Source organism: Saimiri boliviensis, chromosome 15 (assembly GCF_048565385.1).
Source record: "Saimiri boliviensis isolate mSaiBol1 chromosome 15, mSaiBol1.pri, whole genome shotgun sequence".
Lineage (NCBI taxonomy): Eukaryota > Metazoa > Chordata > Mammalia > Primates > Cebidae > Saimiri > Saimiri boliviensis.
Genome location: NC_133463.1, coordinates 80,387,688 through 80,410,733, shown reverse-complemented (window position 1 = coordinate 80,410,733; position 23,046 = coordinate 80,387,688). Strand labels below are relative to the sequence as shown.

Below are 23,046 nucleotides of genomic sequence, written 5' to 3'. Positions count from 1 at the left end.
GAGTGAGAGATGAGATTTGAGAAGTATCGGGGTCAGACCATGAAGGCCTTCATGGGCCCCATTATAAGGTTGTTTTTACTCTGAGTCAAGAGGGAAGTCATTGCAAGGCGTTGGGTAGAGGGATAGCAAGATCTGATTTACGTTAAAAAGAGTTTCTCTGGCTTGAGAATATACTGAAGGAGGCAAGAGCAGAGGCCAAGAGGGTAGTTAGGAGCAATATTGCATTTGCAATCATCAGTTCAATGACAGTCAAGAGAGGTTGGACTTAAGTGAGAACAGTGGAGGTAGTGAGAAATGTTCAAACTCCAGATACATTTTATAAAGTCTTCAGTACTGTGCAGTAATTTCCCAGGCCTTCACATTCATTCACCACTCACTCACACGCAGAGCAACTTCCAGTCCTGTAAGCTCCTTTCATGGTGAAGTGCTCTTCTACACAGGTGGACTATTTTTTATCTTTTATACTGTATTTTTACTGTACTGTTTCTATATTTAGATACACAAATACTATTGCATTACAATTGTAATAGTAAAATGCAGGTTGTGTAAAAACAAGCAGTAGGGTCAGGCTTGCCTACCCCACTTTAATCACCAGCTGAAATCAACTACAGCCCCCAGCCATTTCTTCAGAAGATTCCCGTGGGCCGGCGTGCCAGGTGATGCTCGGCCCACAGACGGAGGGAACTCATCACCTAGAGACACCTGTTCTGCTCCTTCAATACACATAATTACTGTTCAGAAAGGTTTTCCCATCCCATGCTGAATCAGTGCTTTGTCATTCTGCTCACGGATGCTATTCAGCTCATTGCACAGGCATTTTTCTCCCCTGGAGTTGATCTTTCACCACCCTGAGTTTTTGGTAGAATTATTATTCCACTTTTTTCCCAAGAGGATTTAAAGCAATATCAAGCTTTTCCCCACCCCCACCCCCTGTATCTTTCACTAAGAACTCATATAAACCCCATGGCTCTGACCTAGCTGTTAATCTTTTTAGCTGTTTAAGTTCTTTGAAGTCATTTACCCTGCTCAGAAGATAGGTAAGTCGTATGCGGTAGGTATTTTAAAACTTTTCTGGTTCTCCCTCCTCTTCAAAGCATGAAGCCAGCTAAAGAATGCATCTGCTATAATCCTGAGCTCTGGGCTCCTGGATACTGAAGGATATGAGAGCAGCTTCTATCATCCAATATCTACATTGCATTTAGCTAAGACTCCATCCCTCGATCACTTGATCACAGTCTATTTCTTGTCGTTGTTCATTTTAAGCTATTGATTAGAATCTTAATGCGGTCACCAGCTGGGAGGATGGTTTCTCCTCATATCTGTGATAAAAGAAACATAATATTTAATCCGAAGCATTGGAATGAGGCTAAAAGAGTGCACTAAGAAATGGCTGGCAGTGAGGTAACAGCCAAAAAGTTTTCTTTTCTTACTCAGTGTTCAACCAGGGATGGATTTTGGCAGCAAACAAACTGGAGTTCCGATCCTGGCTCTCCCAGCTGCATTCCCTTGAGCCTTGTGTTTGTCTGAGACTTGGTTTCCTGAAGCTATAAAATAAGAATAATAACAAGTCATTAGTCGGGTTGCTTGGAGGACCAAATGGGTATGTAAACCCATGGGTTTACACGTGAAACTCCTAGTACATCAGATGGTCAACGACTATTAGAATCTTTACCTCTTTTCCATCATTAGACTTTTTAAGGCAGCCCCTCACCTTTTGGTGTTCTGTCACAGCTGATGGAGCCAAACTGCCTAAGTTTGAAGTCCAGGGCTGCCCCTGCCACCTTAATGACCTCTGGCAAACGGTCTAGAATCCCCAGGCTTCTGCCTTCTCTCCAAGAAGGGGAAGCTGATATCTACATGGAAGGTTACTGGCTGAATGGACCATCGTAATGCCTCAGAACATGTGTCGTTCATTGTGGCTAGCCCACACCAGCTGACACTCCAGCGTGCATTTCCACCTCTCCACGGCACACCATAATTATGCTATATCCGATCCAGCACCTTTTGGCTGAAAAGTTCAGTGGAAAAGGCAGATTTGCCTGCCAAGCTGAACTAACCTTGGTTGATTTGGGACCCTTAATGATTGGAGGTAGCACGATGTTTAAGACTCAAAAGCACTTGCCTTCACCGTCCACCCTCCTGGCTCCAGGGCTGCTGTGATAAAACACATAGACATATTGCAAACTAATTTCACAAGACTCTTGGGTGGATTCTTGTCCCATCAGTCACAGCAATACTTCTCAGCCCTTCTCCTGAGACTGTGACTGGATTTCTAACCCTCCCACCTCCCAAAATGCTTTGAAACGGTGATTCTGTTTGTTTTCAATATCAGGCTTTTTACTGGCACTCCAAGATGGTATTTTGAAAGCAGCAGAGTAAAACAGAACACTGTGGAAAAGGGACTTTCATATCTGAGAGACTATGGTTCAAATCCCAGTTCTCCCACTTGGAAATCATGTGACTGGGAGTTGGGGCTACACCTCAGACCCCTGGGCCTTTATGTTGTGTAACCCAAATACCAATGTCTGTCTCATGGGATGCTTGGGAAGCTAAATAACAGATTGTGCTCAAGAATGGGCGGATCAGTAAGTTGTACTCTAGGGGAGGAAAATCGTGTTTCCTCTACTCTCTTAGGTTCAATTTCTGAGGTCCTGCAAATTAAACAAACAAAAGGAAGATTACAGGAGAAAAATGTTTTTTTTCATATGCTTATATGAGTCCTTACAAAAATGAAATAAAAACCCTAAAAGGGCCGTCAGACTTGGGGGCTTATATATCACTTTAACAAAAAGATGAGAAATTTGTGAAGTGACAAGACAAAGGAAAAGAGTTTTGAGCTTCTAGAGGCAGTAGATTGTGGCAAGGAAATATATGGGGAAGCCAATGGAAGATAAGGCTTATTGTTTTAAGGGTTGTTTGTGCGCCCACTCAGTGCCCACTTTCCATCTTCTTCATGGCCATAAAACTCTCTCCAGGAGAGGGAGAATTTCTCAGACATGTCTGCACAAAGTCAGGTAGGAGAAGCTCCGAGAAGGCTTCTTGCTGCATCTATTGATTCTCAACGGCCTTCCACTCAGAATAATCCATGAGCCCAAAGTTGCTCATTAGGGGATAGTATATTTTGGCTGGTATATTCTGATCCCCTTCAATGTATAGTTATTGTTATCCTATCATCACATGGCTTACTCCTCTGCAAGTGTCACTGAAGAAACAAATGTTTATAGATAATTATCCAGTCATAGTCATGAGAAATGTAGTGAAATAATGACAACTTAATTTTGTGGTAACGTTTTGGATCTTTAATTCAGTCTTTTTAAGATATAACTTTGAGGACTGTAACTCTATCATAGGAAGATCATTGTCTGTCTTGCTTACTATTGGAGTACCAATGTCTTTTATTATATTTTATGATTTTTATTATTGTCATTATATTAGGTTGGTGCAGAAGTAATTGTGTTTTTTTCCATTACTTTAATTATATTACTTACATGTTAACCATTATATAGCACTTGCCAGACACTGTCCACTGAAGTCTATAAATGCAGCACATTTAGCCAGGCACAGTGGCTCACACGGGTAATCCCAGCACTTTGGGAGGCCAAGGCAGGTGGATCACGAGGTCAGGAGTTTGAGACCAGCCTGGCCATCGTGGTGAAACCCTGTCTCTACTAAAAATACAAAAATTAGCCAGGCATGGTGGCATGTGCCGGTAATCCCAGCTACTTGGGAGGCTGAGGTAGGAGAATCGCTTGAACCCGGGGAGGTGGAAGTTGCAGTGAGCTGAGATCACACTGTGAGACTTGATCTCAAAAAAAAAAAAAAAAAAGTAACATATTTTAATCCTCAGGACAGTCTTGGGTGAGGCACAGAGAGATCTCGTAAGTTGCACAGCAGAGCCAGGAAGGAAGCAATCCTCTGACTCCAGGGTTTGTGCTTGTAACAACTTGCCATGAGCTCCACAGATAATTTTTGATGGAGTGAAGGTTAAGTAAGTTAACCCAGATCACAATGGCCAACTCAAGATTCAAGTAAAGTCTGTCTTAGCTTAAACCCAGGCTGTCTCCCTGTCCTAGACTGTCCCACAGGGGCCCAGGTTTGCAAAGGGGAGTGTAAGGCCAGACGTTCTCAGTTTTACTATCTGGTGAAGTCTAGTCAGTCGAAAGTGTTCTTTTATAAAACTCCAACTCTCCAAACTATGGATATTCCAAATATTGCATGAGACACATTAAGATATTATTCATTGTTATCTCAGATTCAAATTTAACCGGGTGTCCTGTGTCGTTTACTTGTTAAATCTGACAACCTTAATCCAAACATATAGTTGACTTGACCAATGATAAAAAAAAGTTTAAAAACCAGAGAGAAGTAAAAATGTATTTTTCTCCAAGAACAAAATCAGTGGGAATTGTAGTCTTTGAGTAATAAATCTTAGCGTGTTTACTCTTAGTAAATGGAAGAGGGTGGTTAACATAATAAAGCAGGAGTTGAAAGGACAGAGAAATTTGTAGCTGTTATATAAGTATAGATGCTTGTTTTCCTACTATAATTTTCATCTTTTAATTTCTTATTTCTCTGATATGATGCTGAGTCTTGAAATAGATGCTGAAGAAGAAGAGGAGAAAGAGGAGAAAAGAGAGAAAGATAAGAGAATGAAAAAAAAATTAAGATTCCTAATATCTACCACATTTCAGAGGTTGTACTAAGCATCATATTTCATTGTCTCATTTAATCTTCACAAAAATACCTTCAAAGTAGCTATAACTGTCCATTCTACACATGAGGCTTAGAAAGGGGAGATAATTTTTGCACAGCAGTTGAGGTGCCAAAGAAAAGAATCCTCACTTAGCCGGGAATTGCCTGCCCACCTCCACTCCCAGTTACCCTTTGCTGGAGAGAACACTCAGTCCTGGCTTCACCAGGACTCTCTCTCTCTCTCTCTCTCTCTCTCTCTCTCAATGGAGAATTTTGCACAGCCAGCCTTAAATGTGAATGAGTTGGGCATATGTCTACAGTCTTCTAAGTTACTAAACAGCTCAAGGGAAGTGGCAGTATCTACTCTTTCCCTGTGTCTCCAGCCTGAGCTTGATGCAGGCATCAAGCTGCATGTATTGTGAGCCCAGCGATGTCCCAGGCGCTGGGTTAAATGCTCTGGATTCATCATCTTAAATCCTCACAAAGACCCTGTGGGAGTTCTCTTAACTGTTTTTCAGATGAGGAAAATTGATATTCAAAGGGTGAAGAGATTTATGAGAATAGGCAAGCTCCAAGAAAGCCCCAGCTCTTGCTTCTTTGTAAGACCTTTATCTGTCTGGGGTGACACCTAGAACAAATGCCAGTTATGTCTCTATCAATAATTAAAAAGCTATTTAAATGTTTTTGGGATTTTTTTTTTTTTTTGAGACGGAGTTTCGCTCTTGTTACCCAGCCTGGAGTGCAATGGCGCGATCTCGGCTCACCGCAACCTCCGCCTCCTGGGTTCAGGCAATTCTCCTGCCTCAGCTCAGCCTCCTGAGTAGCTGGGATTACAGGCACGCGCCACCATGCCCAGCTAATTTTTTATATTTTTAGTAGAGACGGGGTTTCATCATGTTGTCCAAGATGGTCTCGATCTCTTGACCTTATGATCCACCCGCCTCGGCCTCCCAAAGTACTGGGATTTCACGCTTGAGCCACCGCGCCCGGCCCATTTTTGGGATCTTATAAGAATGGGGTTTCCCATTCCTAATGGATAGCAGAACTTCTCGAGTCACGTATCTATCAGTAATTAAAAAGCGATTTGTATGTTTTTGGGATCTTTTAAGAAAATGGGGGCTTCCCATTCCTAATGAATAGCAGAACTTCTCAACATACAATTTGCCAGCAGGATGCTCACTTCCTGCAACATTTTTTTCCAACCCACGTACACATTCTCTTCACTTTTCTTCCCTCCCAATTCACCTGCCAGATAAATTCTACTCACTACCAATGGAAAATTTCTCCTGTCTTCAGATCGTATCTGTGCAGCCTGTATTTAAATTGTCATTACACTAATATCTACACAGAAAGACAGTGCAATTATTATGTATGCATCAGACAGCATTCTGTGTGGCATCTGGCATGCAGAAAGTGCTCGGTAAATGTTAGCCATTATTCATTTTGTTTCAGCTTTGCAGCTGTTACTAACATGGTGATTTTTCACGGCAAATGCAAAATGAGAATGGCTGGCACAGACTGCTACAGAGAGTGAAGGAGACTGTGAACACTCACATCATCCTATGATAATATATTTTCCTATTTATGAGAGGAAGTGATGCTGTATTTGAAGGATATTTCCCATCTCAACGGCCAGAAAACCCATGGAAGAAACATTAATGCTCCCTGGATATGTATGCATCCCCCTCTATATTCCCAGATTTCCTGCAGTCATGCAGGGTCATATAAGTAATTTTGGCATGGGCTGCAGGTTACAAAAGCACATGTGTTGCTTCCTGCCAAAGCACTTAAGAGTTGGTGCATAATCCCACAGCTCTCTCCCTTCCAGTGTCACAGTGAACCAAAGACTAAGGAGGCTACAGCGGCCACAGGAAGAACTACAGGATAGTGGAGCTCCATTAACTGGAGTCTCTGAGAGACTGTGTGGAGCAGAGTTCCCCACCAAAATGCATTGAGTATGTACTGCAAACAAAATCAACTTTTGTTGTGAAGCCAATTAAATTGTGGAGTTAATTTGTTACCTTAGCTTCCTAACCTCTCCTAACCTAGTACAAAGCCTTTTTCAGATTATGATTTTAATGATTCCTCATGCACTGTTCTCAAAGAAAGCTCCGTGTTACAAATGTGCTTAGTAATCCAGCTGGTTTCCTCAGGTGCCTGCTTGCTTCCTTCCAGGTGGGCCAGAATATCACAGGCATGCTGGGCTTCCTGTCACGTGGTCCTCCAGTGAGGCTGTGCATAGGCCTGGCGTGTGTCTTGTCCCTTTGGAACACAGGTGGGTCTGGTTGGAGTTCTGGATGCTAAGCTTGAGCATCCATTGCACTGTAGAGAACCTCAGCCACCAACATTTCTGCCCAGAGTCTTACATGAGTCGGTTCAAAATAGTAAAAATAACTTCTGTATTTCTGTTTTTCCCTTGACTTTTTGCATTTGAGTCCCACCTACGCAAAAGAGCTCTCTTCACCTCCACTGCTACCACCTTTGTCCAAAACATCATTTTCCTTTTCCCAGACGATGAGAGAGCTTTCCAAACCAGCTTCTCCTCTTGTCTTTCCATGACCCATTCACCTCCAATCAGCCCGAGTGATCTTTTTGTAAATCTTTTTATGTCATCTTCCAAGTTCCTCCCTCTTTTCTCTCCCCCTGCCCGAAATTATTCACTGACTGCCCCCTTCTCGCTGTGTAGTGTACCAGGTCCTCTTCAGGCTCTGCGTGACGCTACCTCCCTCACCCTCCCCACTTCCTACCCGTCCACCTCCTTCATTCTTTATGCCCTGTCACTGTCGCTCTTCTTTCAATTCTTTAAAGTGACACTCATGCCACATCAGACACTGGGTTTGTGCTGTTCTCTATACATCGAATATTCACCCCACCAGTCAAGTCCTACTCAAATGCTGTTCATTCTTCAGAGATTAGCTCAGCGTCCCCTCTCAGGGAAGGCTTCCAGATTCCTGAGACTAGATCAGCCCCCTGTTCCATACCCTCACCATTCCCTTCAAGGTATTCAATGTTGTTCACCTACGTGTCTGCCTTTCCAGCACATACAATGCCTAGCAAATACTAGGCACTCGATAGCATGAGCCATCATTAGTAGTTGGTCAACAAATAGTTGATGACTAAATGATTAAATGAATAAACAAACTAGATGTGGGATTTTAAATGTCACTTCACAATCCCAGATCATAATTTTCTTATGTGTAAAATGAGTATGTTGAACTGAATTCTCTCTGGTATTATATCTTGGTTATAATTTCTCTGATTAAACCTTTTTTACTTTAGTATCTGGCATCAAAGGGGAAACCAAGAAAGAGAAGGAAATGACTTTCCTACCTACCACAGGTAAGTGGGCAGTAAGAGCTACTTTTTAGCTTACTGTTCTTGGGCAAATTCCTGGACTTCCCCAAGCTTTTAACATGCTCTACTGTTAAGATAGTAATACATCCATATCTAACACTGTAATGATCACAACAATGGTTCCTGTGAGCTGCTCATTTCTTTATGGTTTATTGAATATTTGAATCCTTGTGGTCTTAATAAATCCACAAAGGCTGTGACATTCCATTGGTGATAGAAGATTGTACAATGGGAGGTATTGTTACTTGCCATCATCGCCTTTGTAATAATTTCATCTTTCTTTGCCTCTCCTTTTTGATGCTATGAAATTGACTTTGCAGTACAATGGTGAATACTTGCAGCAAAAAGGACAAGAGGGGTCAGGGAACCGTTTCTGTTTCTAAATTTTTAGTAAACAAGCAGGATAATTTTTTGGTATGATTTTGGTTTTAGTTTTTGAAGAAATTATATTACTTTTTATTTTTATTCATTTTTTTTTGAAACAGGTCTTAACTCTGTCACCCAGATGGGAGTCCAGTGGCACAATCTCAACTCACTGCAACCTCCACCCCCCAGAAACAACAGATTCTCCTACCTCAGCCTCCTGATAGCTAGGACCACAGACAGGTGCCACTGTGCCTAGATAATATTTTGTATTTTGGAAGAGACAGGGTTTCACCATGTTGCCAGGCTGGTCTCAAACTCCTGAGCTCAGGAAATCCACTTGCCTCAGCCTTCCAAAGTGCTAGGATTACAGGTGTGAGACACCAGGACTGGACAATTTTTATACTCTTATTTATTTTTAATTAGAATATTCGCGTAGTTCAGATAGCAAAAGGTACAAAAGTGTATACATTAAAATGCTCCCCCAGTCAGCAGTTTCCTTTTCCTGAGAGCACCAGTTGTAGCAATTTATTGTGTAAGTAGAATAGTTTTCCACAAATATTTTTCTTATCTAAGCCTCTAATTTTCTCACCCTTAAATGGGAACAACAATTCCTTCCCACAGGTAATCATGAAGGATAAAAGATAATAAAATACTAAGCATGAAGAAGTACAAAAAGGGCAAGGAGACTTCTATTTTAACGATATTATGGTGGTCTTTTTATCCAAAATTAGAAAAATGCCTTTTTATAATCTGTCAGGGAACTTATTTGAAAAATGCTTCTGATGATATCCTATTCAGTAATCTGTGCTCCACTGGTGTTTAGTTCAGACTTGAAATATTGTTATCAAAATCCACCCAAGGATTTGTAACTTAAAAAAGGAGTGGAAGAAATCATCTTTCCTTGGTGAAAAGAATGGGGCTGTAGAAAGGTGCTCAATGAGAAAGAGGACACAGGCCCTGCCATTCTGGCAGGAAAAGTATAGGCATCCTGCCAGCCTGGTAGCCTGGGGCATTCCTGCTGCCTGGAGACCTAGAACGGAGATAACCCTGGTCCCTGACCCGCATGGAGGACTCTGATGCCTGGGCAGATCACAGGCAAGGTTGATTCGTGCCTCCTGTAGATCTGATAGCAGCTGCTGCAGAGTAGATTTCTCAGGTAAAGTGCCACGCAGGTGCCTCAGAGGGTGGAGTGGCCTCTCTCAAGCTAGAGAACTGGCTGGTTAGCAGCATTTGCCCTGCTTAATTATGTCTGTCTCAGACTTCCTTTTGTTGTGATGTAAGCCCCTTGCCTCCAGTAGCCCTGTTATGGGGCAGGAGAGTTAGTCCCCACCTACCTCTAATCGCAGAAGCTCTGATATTTAACCAGATGGCTTGGCAGCTGGTAAAAGGCCAAATTGGCTTAAGCAAGCAGCGGTTGACTTGACTCAGTTTCAACACAGTATCTAAACAGCGGAAGAGAGCAACCTAAATGTTCATTGAGGGATGAACAGAAAAAGGAAATATGGCAGATACATACAATGCAATATTATTCGGTCTTAAATAAGAAAATGTTGCCATATGCAATAACATGAGTGAAACTGGAGGATAGTGTGCTAAGTGAAATGAACCAGTCACAGAAGGACAAATACCGCATGACACCACTTACATGAGGCGTTTAAATAGGGAACGTCACAGAAGCAGAGAGTAGAAAGGTAGTCACCAGGGGCTTAGGAGAGGAAAATGTGAAGTTTGCTGTTCAGTGAGTGTGAAATTTCAGTTATGCAAGATTAGTAAGTTCTAAAGATCTGCTGTGTAGCATAGTAACGATAGGTAACAATACTGTATTGTGTACTTGAAAATTGGGCCGAGCGTGGTGACTCAAGTGTGTAATCCCAGCACTTTGGGAGGCCAAAGCAGGTGGATCAAGAGGTCAGGAGTTCGAGACCAGCCTGACCAACATGGTAAAACCCCATCTCTACTAAAAATGCAAAAATTTGCCAGGTATTGTGGTGCGTGCCTGTAATCCCAGCTACGCAGGAGGCTGAGGCAGAAGAATCACTTGAACCCAGGAGGTGGAGGTTGCAGTGAGCTGAGATTGTGCCTCTGGACTCCAGCCTGGGCAACAGAGTGAGACTCCGTCTTAAAAAAAAAAAAAAAAAAAAAAAAAAAGGTTAATAGAGTAGATTTCATAAGTGTTTTTCAATAAAATTAAAAATTAATTTAACTTAAAAAGTAAAATAAAAAGGAGTGAGGGAGAAGAACATGGACAAAGAGTTGAGATCGCTCTTTTATAGTTTTATCTTTGCCAATAGCCCAATATGCGATTTAGGTACATGAACTTAAGTTTGGGGGATTTCAGTTTATTCATTCTTAAAGGGAGTTTTGGACAAGATGATTCCTAAGGATGTTATAAATTGTTTGAGGCTGTACTTTCATGTTACTATTTTATTCATGAAAACTTTTATTTCAGTGTCTGGAAATAAAGATGTTAAGAAGGAAAAAGATGGGACATTCCTTGGTGTGGTGGGTAACTACATCAGCCCTAAATCCTGACTTACTCTGTCATGTGGAGGACATTTCTCAGACTCTGTGGCTTGTTTTCCATTTGCAAAATGAAAATTTAAAATAAAGCACCTTCTTCTTCCTGCTGGTACCTACTTTTGCAGTGGTCATTTTTCATGTTACATCTGATACTTGCTTTTTTTGTACCAGCTTCTTTTCTGAACCTCTCTATGACCCTGACAAGACATGTCGCTTCTGTCTCATTTAATTTAATAAAATAAAATGTAAAATAAGGCACCTTCCAGATGTAACATGAAAAATGACCACTACAAAAGTAGTAGTAACAATGCACGTGATCCAAAATAACTGATCCTTCTGGTCTCTGCCTAACGTCACTTCCACAAGAAGGCTTTCTCCATCCCCTGACACCAGGCTAGTGCCCCGGTACTCCCAGCACCGTGTTGACTCTCTTCTCTTGTCACAACATGTAAGTATCCTCCTCCCTGAACAAATCACACACAGGAAGCTCCATGGGGCTGGAGACCGGGTTCATTCCCCTTTACCACTTCATATTGCCTAGCATATTGCTTGGCCTTCAGTGATTATTTCTTGAATGAACCAATGAAGAATGAATGAATGAATGAATGAATGAATGCCTTTGAAATTTCAAATTTTTCTTTGACATTTTCTTCTTTGGTCACAAAATTTGCCAAGTAGGCAAGAGGCCTAATATTTTGGCCACTGCTCTTCAGTTCTAAAAAGTAGGTTCTGAGCCCTTCATTATGACCTAGTTGTGCAGTTAGGCAAGTTTTTTCTCCTCTCTGGGCCTCAGTTTCCCTACCTGAGAAGTTTGGAAACTGGGAAACTGAGGCCCAGAGAAAGAGAAAAAAACTTGTCTAACTGCACAAGCTTAATCACCAATAAATAAGCTTAATCACCAAGCTTATTTATTAAAATGTGGATTTCTAGGCCACACCCACTCCACGGAGATCAGAATCTGTATCAGGGTCATGCAGAAGATTCTGGGATCTGCCTTTTCTCAGTGACCGCCAGTGATTCACACAGAGGGCAGCTACCAAAGAGGCTTCCAAGGCTTCCTCAGTTCCCGGGGTTAGGAACTGTAACCACTTGCATTTTTCTCACGAAAACTGTTTCCTTCCTAGTGTCTGGCCTTAGAGGAGAAGAGAGGAAGGAGAAGGGCGTGGCATTTCTGGATACCACGGGTGAGTTTCTCTCCCAAAAATCCCCGGGCGGCTGGGGCTGCGGAGCAACTCTTCCGCTTCTCTAAACCTCTGTCCTTTCCCACAGTGGAGCCAACATCATCTCTCTAATCATTACCTGATCATTAAGTAAAGGCTGAAGAAGACATTGTTTGAATAAAGAGGAGCATCAACAACTATTTCCATCTTGTCAACTGTTGTTTCCAAATCTTTAAGGACTAGCTGGGGAAAGCGGGAATTTTAACTCAACCCGCTGCTGCCCACCGCCACTACTGCTACTGCCGGGAGATTTCTCCCTCCATCCTGGGTCACATCCTGGACCTATTAATTCTGAATTTCTGAGAATAAAGCCCATGCATTGGAATTGTGTAATTAGAAAATATATATTTCCAGGTGATGTCAATGCTCAGCCAGGGTGGGTGGACCCTGCGTTTACACGGGGTACTTACCTTCAAACACAGAGCTGCTGAGAACTCCTGCATTGCGCTTGGTCTTCCCATTATAGTTGAGATATCTTTTATGAGTCCCGAGTCTCTCCAAATGCAGACATGCAACAGTCACTAAAAGTATATGTCTCTTGTGCTTCACTGGAATTTCCTTATCTTCTTCGTCACTATGTTGACCAACACCTCCTGAGGTCAGGGCTCTCCTCTTGACTTGGAACCCTTGTGCCTGGTGCTTGGTTTGTGTTCAGCACATGTGCAAAGAAGTTGAATATCCACCTGAAGTTTGGAAATGTGGAATTTTTCTCTTGCGGAGAAAAGCCTGCCAGTGACATTATCTCTGAATCTCTTTCAGAGCTGCCTGCAGGGTCAATCGATCTGTCCGCACTTAACCTGACAGAGCTTGTGAATGGGATGCTGAGTAGAGCATTAAAAGGTAACCTTTTTTTTTTTCCCTTTTTTGAGACAGAGTCTTGCTCTGTCACCCAGGCTAGAGTGCAGTGGCATGATCTTGGCTCGCTGCAACCTCCACCTCCCTGGTTCAAGTGATTGGGAACCTCAGCCTCCCAAATAGCTGAGATTACAGGTGTCAGCCACCACGCCAGGCAGATTTTTGTATTTTTAATAGAGATGGGGTTTTACCATCTTGGCAAGGCTGGCCTTAAACCCCTGACCTTGTGATCCACCCATCTCAGCTTCCTAAAGTGCTGGGATTACAGGCATGAGCCACTGCACCTGACCAGGTAATCATTTTTTTAAAGCACAATCCAGGTCCATTTTTCTCTTGTACTAGCATCTTTTCTAAACCTCTCTGTTACCTTGACAAGACACTTTGCTTCTGTGTCTCAGTTTCTCGATGTTGAGAGTGGAGAATAGGCTGAGCTCAATGGCTCATGTTTAAAATTTCAGCACTTTGGGAAGCTGAGGCTGGCGGATCGCTTGAGCTTAGGATTTTGAGAACTGCCTAGGCAACATGGCAAAACCCCATCTCTACAAAAAAATACAAAAATTAGCTGGGTGCAGTGGTGCATGCCTGTGATCCCAGCTACTCGGGAGGTTGAGATGGGAGGATTGCTGGAGCCCAGAAGGTAGAGGCTGCAGTGAGCTGTGATCACACCACTGCATTCCAGCCTGAGAGAAGGAGTGAGACTTTGTCTCAAAACAAAAACAGAATGCAGAATTCATTGTCCTATCTGACTCAAAATGACACATAAAGTTTATAAGAATTTTGAGAACAAATTGCATTCCAGACATGGTATATTTGTAATCATAAGTCTGTTGCCATAAACTAACAATAATTACTAATTGATTATGTTAATATGGTTCTGGATTTCTCTTTTTAAGACAATATTATGATTATAACATTATTGCAATCTTCTTTCTATGTTCTTTAGCATCTAGCAACATGATTTGTATGTAACACGTACTTAGTGAATGACAGCAAAACCTGAACGATCCCTAGTGTACCTACCTCACTGCCCTGATTATTTATTCTCAGTTTCTTCAATCAATATTCATAGAACACCTATCCCATGCCAAGTACTCTTCTAAGCACTGGAGGATAATGCAGTAAACAAAACCCAAAAAACTCTGGCCTGAGGGAACTTCCATTCTAGTGGTTGAAGGAGTAACCAAAAACAAATAATAAACATAATAAATAGGTAATGACAAGTGTTATTTAGAATAAGGGGGATGGAGAATGCCAATTCAGCATTGAGGTCTATATAAATGGCATTCTCTAGGACTGTGCAATACACACACTGCACAACTGTGCTTCGTGGCTCTATACTTGTTCACTTAGACGTTTACCCATCAACATCATTCTCTATTCCTATCCCAAAGCCTGTAGCTGTGAATCACAGAAATATAGCTCCTGCCTCCAATTTGCTCTCATGAAAGTCACTGCGGATAGGGCTGCCTCAGATGTGCAGCATAAGAAGGCAGCGATCTGCCTGAAGAGGGTGCTGTGGAGAGACTGAAGCATCAGATGGAGAAATGGGTTGCAGAAACATTTAGCCCTTCCAGCCTTGAACTACTAATCCTGTCCTTTCCTCTGCAAGGCCCTGAACTGGGCTCTGTGAAATTTTGCAGACTCAAATGTCATAAATCCTGCCTTCAAGGATCTCAAAACTCTGCCAATGACTAATTTAATCCTTGCATAACCTCCATGAAGTGGTACCCTGACTCACATTTTCTACGTGCAGACATTGAGGCATGCCCATTGCCATATAGAATTGGAATTCAGAACTGTTTAATCTAGGTTTGTGTTCTAGCCCAAAGTTTCCCAAACTTGTTGCACAATAAGAAGCACCTGACATACTTACTAAATATTCATCTCCCCAGGTTCCTGCTCTGGAGATTCTGATCCACCTGATCTTGGAAGGGGTACTAAATGTACATTTTTAGCAAGTGCTATTGGTGATTCTTATCATTAAAAAAAACACTTGAGGAAATGGAGTATTGTAGTATTCACATTTTGGTGTATATCCCATTCTTCTAAGGACCTTGTTAAACAGAGTCTGGTTTCCACCCAGTGTATGTCATTAGGATCTCCAGAAGGCAATAGCCAGAGAGCTGAGGGGGGATGGGTACCACTGGTGATTCGTGTGCCCCAAAGTTTAATGATTCTGCCATTCCAGCCACCATCACAGTGGGTCACAAATTTATATGAATAAAAATCACCTGAGGCCAGACACAGTGGGTCATGCCCATAATCCCAGCACTTTAGCAAGCTGAGGTGGGAGGATCACTGGATCCTGAGCGGTTGAAGCTGCAGTGGCTGTAATTGCACCATTGGTATTCCAACCTGAGTGACAGAGCAAGACCCTGTTTCAAAAAAAAAAAAATCACCTGATAACTTTGTTAAAATTCTGAACCCTGGGCATACCCACCTCTCCCCTTTCTTCACCATCTGATTTATTAGATCTGGGGTCACGCCCAGGAATGTGCCTTTTTAATAAGTGCACCAGGTTAGTTGATACAGGCAGGTGATTCCCATATAGTGGTCTGGAAAGACCTTCCTCTACTGCACTGTCTTCCAGATATAAATCAAGAACAGGCACTAATGGAGAGTAGATAAGATGCTCATGCATGTATTCCTAAACCTGATTGTTTTGTGTTCCTGGTTGTTAAAAAAATCCCTTTTCTTTGTGTAATTGACTGAACATTGTCAAAGATATCTACTTTGTAATTACCAGAATCTGTAAATGCTACTATGTCAAAAGAGTGAATATCATCTGATACAACAGATTGATCAACTGAGTTAAAGATTTTGAGATAAGGCCATCATCCAGGATCATCTGTGTTGTGCCAGATGTCACCACAAGGGTCCTTACAAGAAAGAGGCAAAGAGATACACACACAGAAGAAAAGCCCATATGATGACAGAACAGAGAGAGATGTGGCCACAAGCCAAGGGACACAGGCAGCTGCCAGAGCTGAGAGAGGCAAGAAAAGAGTCTCTTTTAGAGACCTTGAAGGGAGTGTGCCCCACTGAGTTCCAGACTTCTAGCCCCCACGACTGGGGGAGAACAAATTTCTGCTGCTTTACACCACCAAGTTTGTGATAATTTGTTACAGCAGCTTCAGGAGCCTAATACACCTTGGAATCTTACTTAGAGAGCTGGCACAGCTTGAAGATGAATCAGGAAATATAGACAAATGATACATATTCTTCAGTTTTTTGGTTTAGTTTTACTTTGCTTATTATTTTTTATTTGTATTACTTTTTGGTTTATTCTTGTTTCTTTATTTTCCTCATTAATTTCTAGGGACTGTTTACTTGTTTGTTTTATTGTTACATTAGTAGGCATCTCTGTCTGTCTCTTTATCTCATATGTTTTGGCAGATAGCAAGAAGTTCTTCTCCTTGCTGAGTGTCACTTCTTACAGCTCCTTTGCCTTCCACAAGTTTTCTGTAGCTGTTTACAACAGTGAGTGCTGGCTGGCTGTTCTTGGTGGTGGTGGGGCGGGGTTGGGGGGGATGTGTTGCAGTGCCAGTCTGTATGTCAGGATCTCTGTTGAATCTTTTCTCTACACAGTTTCTAATCTGAAGACAGTGGACCCCACCAAATTCCCTACAAGGTATTGCTACTGTTTAAACAATCGGACCAATGACTTATCAGGTGGGTATAGCTAACTATGAGGCTTACAGCTTTTCTTATTTTGTTTGTGTCCTTTTAGATAAGTTTGTTTTTCCTCAATGTAAGATAGTAAAATATGGTGCTATCCACTACCCTTAACCATATGTACATTCATTATCCCAGTAATATTTTTCTCTTGGTCTTACCCTAGAAAAACAGTTGTGTGTCTAAAAGGGACAGAGGGCAAATGTTCATGAAGCATTGTTTTAATTGCAAAATTGAGGAACAACCTACATATCCATCATGAGGAAAAATGGTTACGTCATCTCCCATTGAATTAAACTTTGGAGAACAGCCACAAATAATACATAAATGAGTAAGAGTGGCCAAATTTGGCCTATGCGTGGAAAAACTTCCAAGAGATTTTTTTTTTTGAGACAGAGTTTTGCTCTTGTTGCCCACGCTGGAGTGCAATGGTACAATCTCAACTCACCGCTTCCTCTGGCTTCCGGGTTCAAGTGATTCTTCTGCCTCAGCCTTCCGAGTAGTTGGGATTACAGGCATGTGCCACCATGCCCAGCTAATTTTGTATTTTGGGTAGAGATGGGATTTCTCCATGTTAGTCAGGCTGGTCCCAAACTCCCAAACCCAGGTGATCTTCCCTTCTTGGCTTCCCAAAGTGCTAGGATTACAGGTGTGAGGCACTGTACCCAGCCAAGATTTTTAATTAGAAAAAGAAAAGTTACACAAAAATACGATGAGCATGATGTTATTGATGAGAACACATATCTGGGCACCAGATAGGTGATTCCTTCTGAAAAGAAGATTGGAGTATGTGTTTCAGAGTGGAAGAATGTTGGTTAAGAGAGTCTTAGATTATCTGAACTTTTTTTTTCCCAAGAGGTGTATATTCATGTGGTTGTTTTATAATTAAAACTTTAAAGTATTATATGTTCCTTATATTTAGAGAATACTGGAAAATAAAAGTGACAACTTTTCTCATCACTAATTCACCCATTCAGTAATTCATTTTGAACACATATTATGAGCCAATTACTCTTCTAGATGTGGGGAAAGCATGCTGAGCAAAGTGAACGCACCTCCTGCCCCAGTGGGACGTAGATTCCTAGGGAAGAGCAGAGAGTAAATAAATGCATTGCAACTATATGGTATGTAGGCTAACAGCCTGACCATGGGGACCACGAAGCAGGGGAACGCTGGAGAGAAAAGTCATGGTGGGGGCTACTGCTGTGTGGAGAGTGGTCAGGAGAGTCTTCTCCAGATGAAGTGAGGATTGAGGGGTGACCTTCAGGATGTGAGGGACCAGCCCTGTGATTATTCCTGACAGTGTTCCAGACAAAGGCCTAAGTAGCAGCATGAGGAACAGAGAAGCCAGCATAGCTGGAGCAGGTTAACCAGGACAGAGTTGTAAGAAATGAGCTCTGATTGGTGAGAGCAAAATGAGGAGGGTGTTGCAGATCACATAAAAGTTTAAGGTCTCCTGTGAGGATTCTGATTTTCACCCAGGAATAAGAAGGAAGCCATTGTGACTGTCTGTACAGAGAAGCAGCACGATCTAAGGATCCTTCTGGCTGCTTGTTAAAGTCTGTATTGTAAGGGAAGCCAGCACTCAAGGCAACCAAAGCCTCTTGTAGTTTTCCCCACTTAGTCTAATATTAATATTTTCCACCATATAACACTCTTCATAAACGTTTGTGATGGCTATGTAACCAGTCAATGCAAGCATTCTCTTAGCCACTAGGCTGTTCTCAGACATTTGAGTGTATTTAGGTTTTTCTTAATATAAATAATTTTGCATCGGACATCTTCGTGCATAAACTCTTCCCTGTTTCAGATTATTTCCCCCACAAAGTAGAATTTCTAAAATAAATATTGTGAAAATATTATAGGAAATAATTACTAACATTTAATGAGTGAATATCCAGACCTGACACTGAGTAAGTACTTAATGTCTATTATGTTATGTGACTTACCCCATGAATCTCATTAATAAATACATTTGTGAGGAAAAACCATCTTCATAATCACACCTTTCCCACCATTTCGTTAACCCCCACTGAGGGTAGAATTTTGTGCTGGATGAGTCCCTTATCCTGATTGTGTGAAAGATAAAAATAAGATTTGAAAAGTTACATCTGCCTGGAGAAAGTTTATAATTTTATTTCATGAGTCAAATCATATTTCCACACACTTAAAACAACTATATGAAAAGAACGATCCATGGATCACTATCTACTGACAAAACTGCATGCTGTTCTTCTGGTAGGTCACAGCAACTTTTGCAAGGTATGACAAGAAGTCACAGTGCTCCCATGACAGACTGTACACTTAGGCCGACAACTTGCCATTGCTCAAAGCCTTTGGGGAAGATATCTTTGTGGATGATCTTTACATCTGGATCATTTTATTTATAATGGTTTCAACTCTGACATATAGCCCTCCTTTGAGGGTATATTTGCATATTTTCCTGTTTTTCTCCCTAAATGAAAATGGCTTAAATTTTCTTGATTTTAAAAATAATGTACTGGGATGTCAAAATAATTGTGCAACATGGACAGGTAAACCAAGAAACCAGAAATCACTGATATCCCGCCATCCACAGGTAGTCACTATTAACATGCTGATGAATGTTATCCAAGGTTGTCTACACTACCTATATAACCCACTTATCTATTACACCTGTTATCTATGCTACTTATCTAACCTACCTACCTATGTGCCCAACTAATGTCTACCCATCTGTCTAGACATCCCACTCCACATATAGGAACCCATTCTCTGTATTATTTAGAATACAAGGTAAGCTACTATAACAAATGACTCCAAGATAGTCTAGTTTAAAGAAGGTAGAATTTCATTGCTTTCATGTGTGATAATCTGGACATGTAGACATAGCAGGGCTGCTCTAATGGTTTTGATGGTTTGGGGACCCAAGCTCCTTCTGTCTTGTTGATCTGCCTTTCATAAAGATCTGTTCTCACAGCCTAAGGTAGGTTGCCAGCGCATCCACACTCTTGCTGCAATGAAGGGGAGAAAGGATTTGGAAGGTGTATTAGTCCATCCTCACATTGCTATAAAGAAATATCTGAGGCTGGGTAAATTTATGAAAAGAAGAGGTTTAATTGGCTTGTGGTTCTGCAGGCTGTACAGGAGGCATGACAGCTTTTGCTCAGCTTCTGGGGAGGCCTCAGGAAACTTATGATCATGGCAGATGGGAAGGAGACGCAGGCAAATCTTACATGGCTAAAGCAGGAGCAAGGGAGAAAGAGGGGAAAGGTGCTACACACTTTTAAACAACCAGTTCTCACACTAACTCACTCACTATCATGAGAACAGAACCAAGGGCATGGTGTTAACCCATTCGTGAGAAGTGTGTGCCATGATCTAATCAACCCCCTGCCCCCCTCCAGTATTAGGGATTATAGATCCAAACCATCTCAGAAGGCATGCACGTTCACTATGGACTCACAACATAAACACATTCACATTTCTCCCTCTTACATCCTATTGCCCAGAATTGAGTCTCATGGCTACATACACCCGCGAAGCGAGTTTGAAATTATAGTCATTGTGTTAAATCACCATGTTCCCAACTAAAATTTGATACTCTCTTGCTAAAGGAAGGTGGGAGAATCCATATTGAAAGACAACCATCAGTATCTTTCTTTTTTTACCCAGTTTTATAATCCACCCTTAAACTAACCCATAAGTATTTTTAAAAAACCCATTTCATCCCAGTGAATACTAGTATGCTTCATCTTTCACATAAATTCTTAGTATTCATTGAGAAAGAATGTACCATAATTTATTTAATTTGTCTCCTCTTGTTGGAAACTTGGCTAATTCCTCATATTTTTGCAATTATAAACAATGCAGTGATGAACACCTGTGTGAAATCACTTAGAGAACTTGCCCAATTACCTCTGTAGGATAAAGCCCTCAAAATAGAATTGTTGGCTGACAGGGAAACAATATTATAATGACTTGAATTGCTAAAATGTCTCCCAAAATTCTTCCACATGTTTCCAGTTTTACCAGCAATGTTTGAATGCCTATGTTTTTCCACTCACATTTCCGAACAATGAGTGTTAAGAAACAGTCTTAAATCATTACCAAATGGATAGGTTAAAAAATTTTTTAAAAAATTCTACCTTCTATTTATATGTGAAGGTAGTCATGAATCATTCATTTTGAGCATTGTTAGTGAATTAGATAATTCAAACTTTCAAAGATGCAAAGAATATCTTTGAGTTAAAAATAACCAGCTTTTTTCTAAGCCTAAAAAGCAGATTGTGAAAACCATTCTAAAAGGCGAGTTGACAAAATGCATTGAGCAAGAGGTGGCATGAGTGCTGGTAACAATACTGGGAATAGTGGAAGCTTTGGCCCAAGGCGGACTTGAGCTGAAATCCAAGCTGTGCCGCATACTTTGGAACTTTGAACAAGTTACATCCTCTCTCTGAGCCTTGAGCAAAACGTGAACTCCATCCTTTGTGTCTGGTTTCAAAGCCATGCTCATAGCATCTATGCAAGACTAATAACGACTTCCAAGTTGCACTTTATTGGTCTGTTTTTGAATCTTGATTTCCCACTAACTTCAGCTTCTTCTGTGTGTCTTACACAACTCTCCAGTACCTGGTAAGTAAGTATATAGCACACTGCAAATGCTCAATGAATATTTATGAGATAAATGGATTCATAAAGAATAATTCTTAGAAGTAGAAAGAAAATGTACGAAATAACTAAGAGGTAATACCCTTTCTCAGTTTCCACAATTGACTAGGAATAGACTGATCTAAAGAGATAGAGAAAAGAGGGTCCCCATTTTTGCCTACCTTCTGCATAGGCAGATGTCTATACCCTGCACAGGTGTGCTGCATACTGCATAGCTGTTCTCCCTCCAGGAGGCTAAAATGTGCCTGTGCAGATGTAGTAAGAGTACCTCATGACTTTGGCTCTCACATAATAGTGCCTATCTTCTGTCGGTCTTGGCATGCTACACATTCCGTCCATTGTCACATTACATTTTCCTACCTTTCTTGGTTCTGTATTTTCAACTTAGTTCACTCCTGCCAAAATGTATGATCCCATTAACGAATGTAAGGAGCATTCACACACAGCATGATGGGAAATCATTCATTGGACCTAAGAAGCTTCCTCTTTAGAAAATGACTGGGGATCCTCAAACACATTTGCCATATTTAGAAGCAAGAAGTTGTTGGATCATGGAAAGCCATCAAGGAACAAAGAAGGAGGTGGCAGCTGTTTAACTAGAGGAATATTAGTAATTTTCACAGTCAATGGTATCTACCATGTCAGGCAATGACCCTGTTCAAACTCAGCTGAGAAACAAGTTCACAATGATTCTGTAAACTGAAATGTTGAAAACATGACTCAGATGCCCACCTCACCACCATCAGTCCCCTTAACAAAGTGGGCAGAAGGAAAGATTCCCGGTGGTGATTTTATAAAGTGTCTGGTCTCTACTGTTCATAGTTTACAACCCACCACTACCTTTGACATTACATTTTCACTTTCTAACCCCCAAGTCTGTAAATTTCCATTGCATGTCTGGGGGCTGCTTCCTATCGGATGGAGGAACAATGGGGAAATCCCCCCAGAAAAACCATTATTCAACAATGTGGCCTTTCATAGCTCTTAGATGTTAGCAGAGAAAGGTAGGGAGACAGGGTGATAGAAGATGAAAGAGGATTTTAACAGTGGATCCAAAGTTTCCTTCCTGCCTAAAATCAAGACTTGTCCTTTTTTAGAATTATTAGTATTTCTCTGTATCATTGTTGATATTCCTCAATACACTAAACTAAATCAAACTTGTAAAATCTGCTCTGAAAAATCCAAGTACAGTGTATTTTTCCCCTTTTGTCTCTGAAGCAGAAATTTAAACCTCCTAAATTTGTCTTGCAGATTTTACAGCCCTCCTGGTAGATATCATTGGAAATTCTACCAGCTACCTCACAGAGATTTTTAAGTCAACCTCCATCCTCTCAGGTATGTTCGTCGTGAAAATGCTTTGGCAACCGTGAGGTTTGGCCTCTGTTTTGGTAGATACTCAGGCATAATATGTTCCTCACCACAACCCCTGCTATAGGCTAAACTGCCAGGAACCTTCATGTAATCTTTATTTGGATAATCGGTGTGGTCCAGTTCCCACACCAGTAAATACACCAATATTTAAGTTTTCACATTTCTGGGATTCAGAAAATTGGAGGAAGAATCCAAGTCTCAAACGTTAAAGGAATCTAGGCAGACTCAAGAAAAGAGCTTCTGGTGGGTAGCTATACTCCCATTTTAAGGGGGAAGAAACTGAGATCCAGAGAGGTTGAATATTTTGCTCAAGTTTGGTCCCAGAATTCACATTTAAATCTAC

The 23,046-nt window shown here is 41.3% G+C and overlaps 1 protein-coding gene across 1 annotated transcript in view; it reads left to right on the top strand.

Moving 5' to 3' along the window:
• Positions 1-918: 918 nt before the first annotated feature.
• HHLA1 (HHLA1 neighbor of OC90) overlaps positions 919-23,046 on the top strand; it is a 45,409-nt gene continuing 23,281 nt past the window's right edge. The window contains exons 1-8 of the mRNA XM_003933701.3: positions 919-1,037; positions 6,868-6,967; positions 7,972-8,031; positions 12,057-12,116; positions 12,912-12,992; positions 16,404-16,487; positions 16,596-16,679; positions 22,584-22,667. Of these exons, the coding sequence (XP_003933750.1) occupies positions 6,889-6,967; positions 7,972-8,031; positions 12,057-12,116; positions 12,912-12,992; positions 16,404-16,487; positions 16,596-16,679; positions 22,584-22,667 (532 nt within the window). The 5' untranslated portion in view covers positions 919-1,037; positions 6,868-6,888. The remainder of the gene's footprint in view (positions 1,038-6,867; positions 6,968-7,971; positions 8,032-12,056; positions 12,117-12,911; positions 12,993-16,403; positions 16,488-16,595; positions 16,680-22,583; positions 22,668-23,046) is intronic.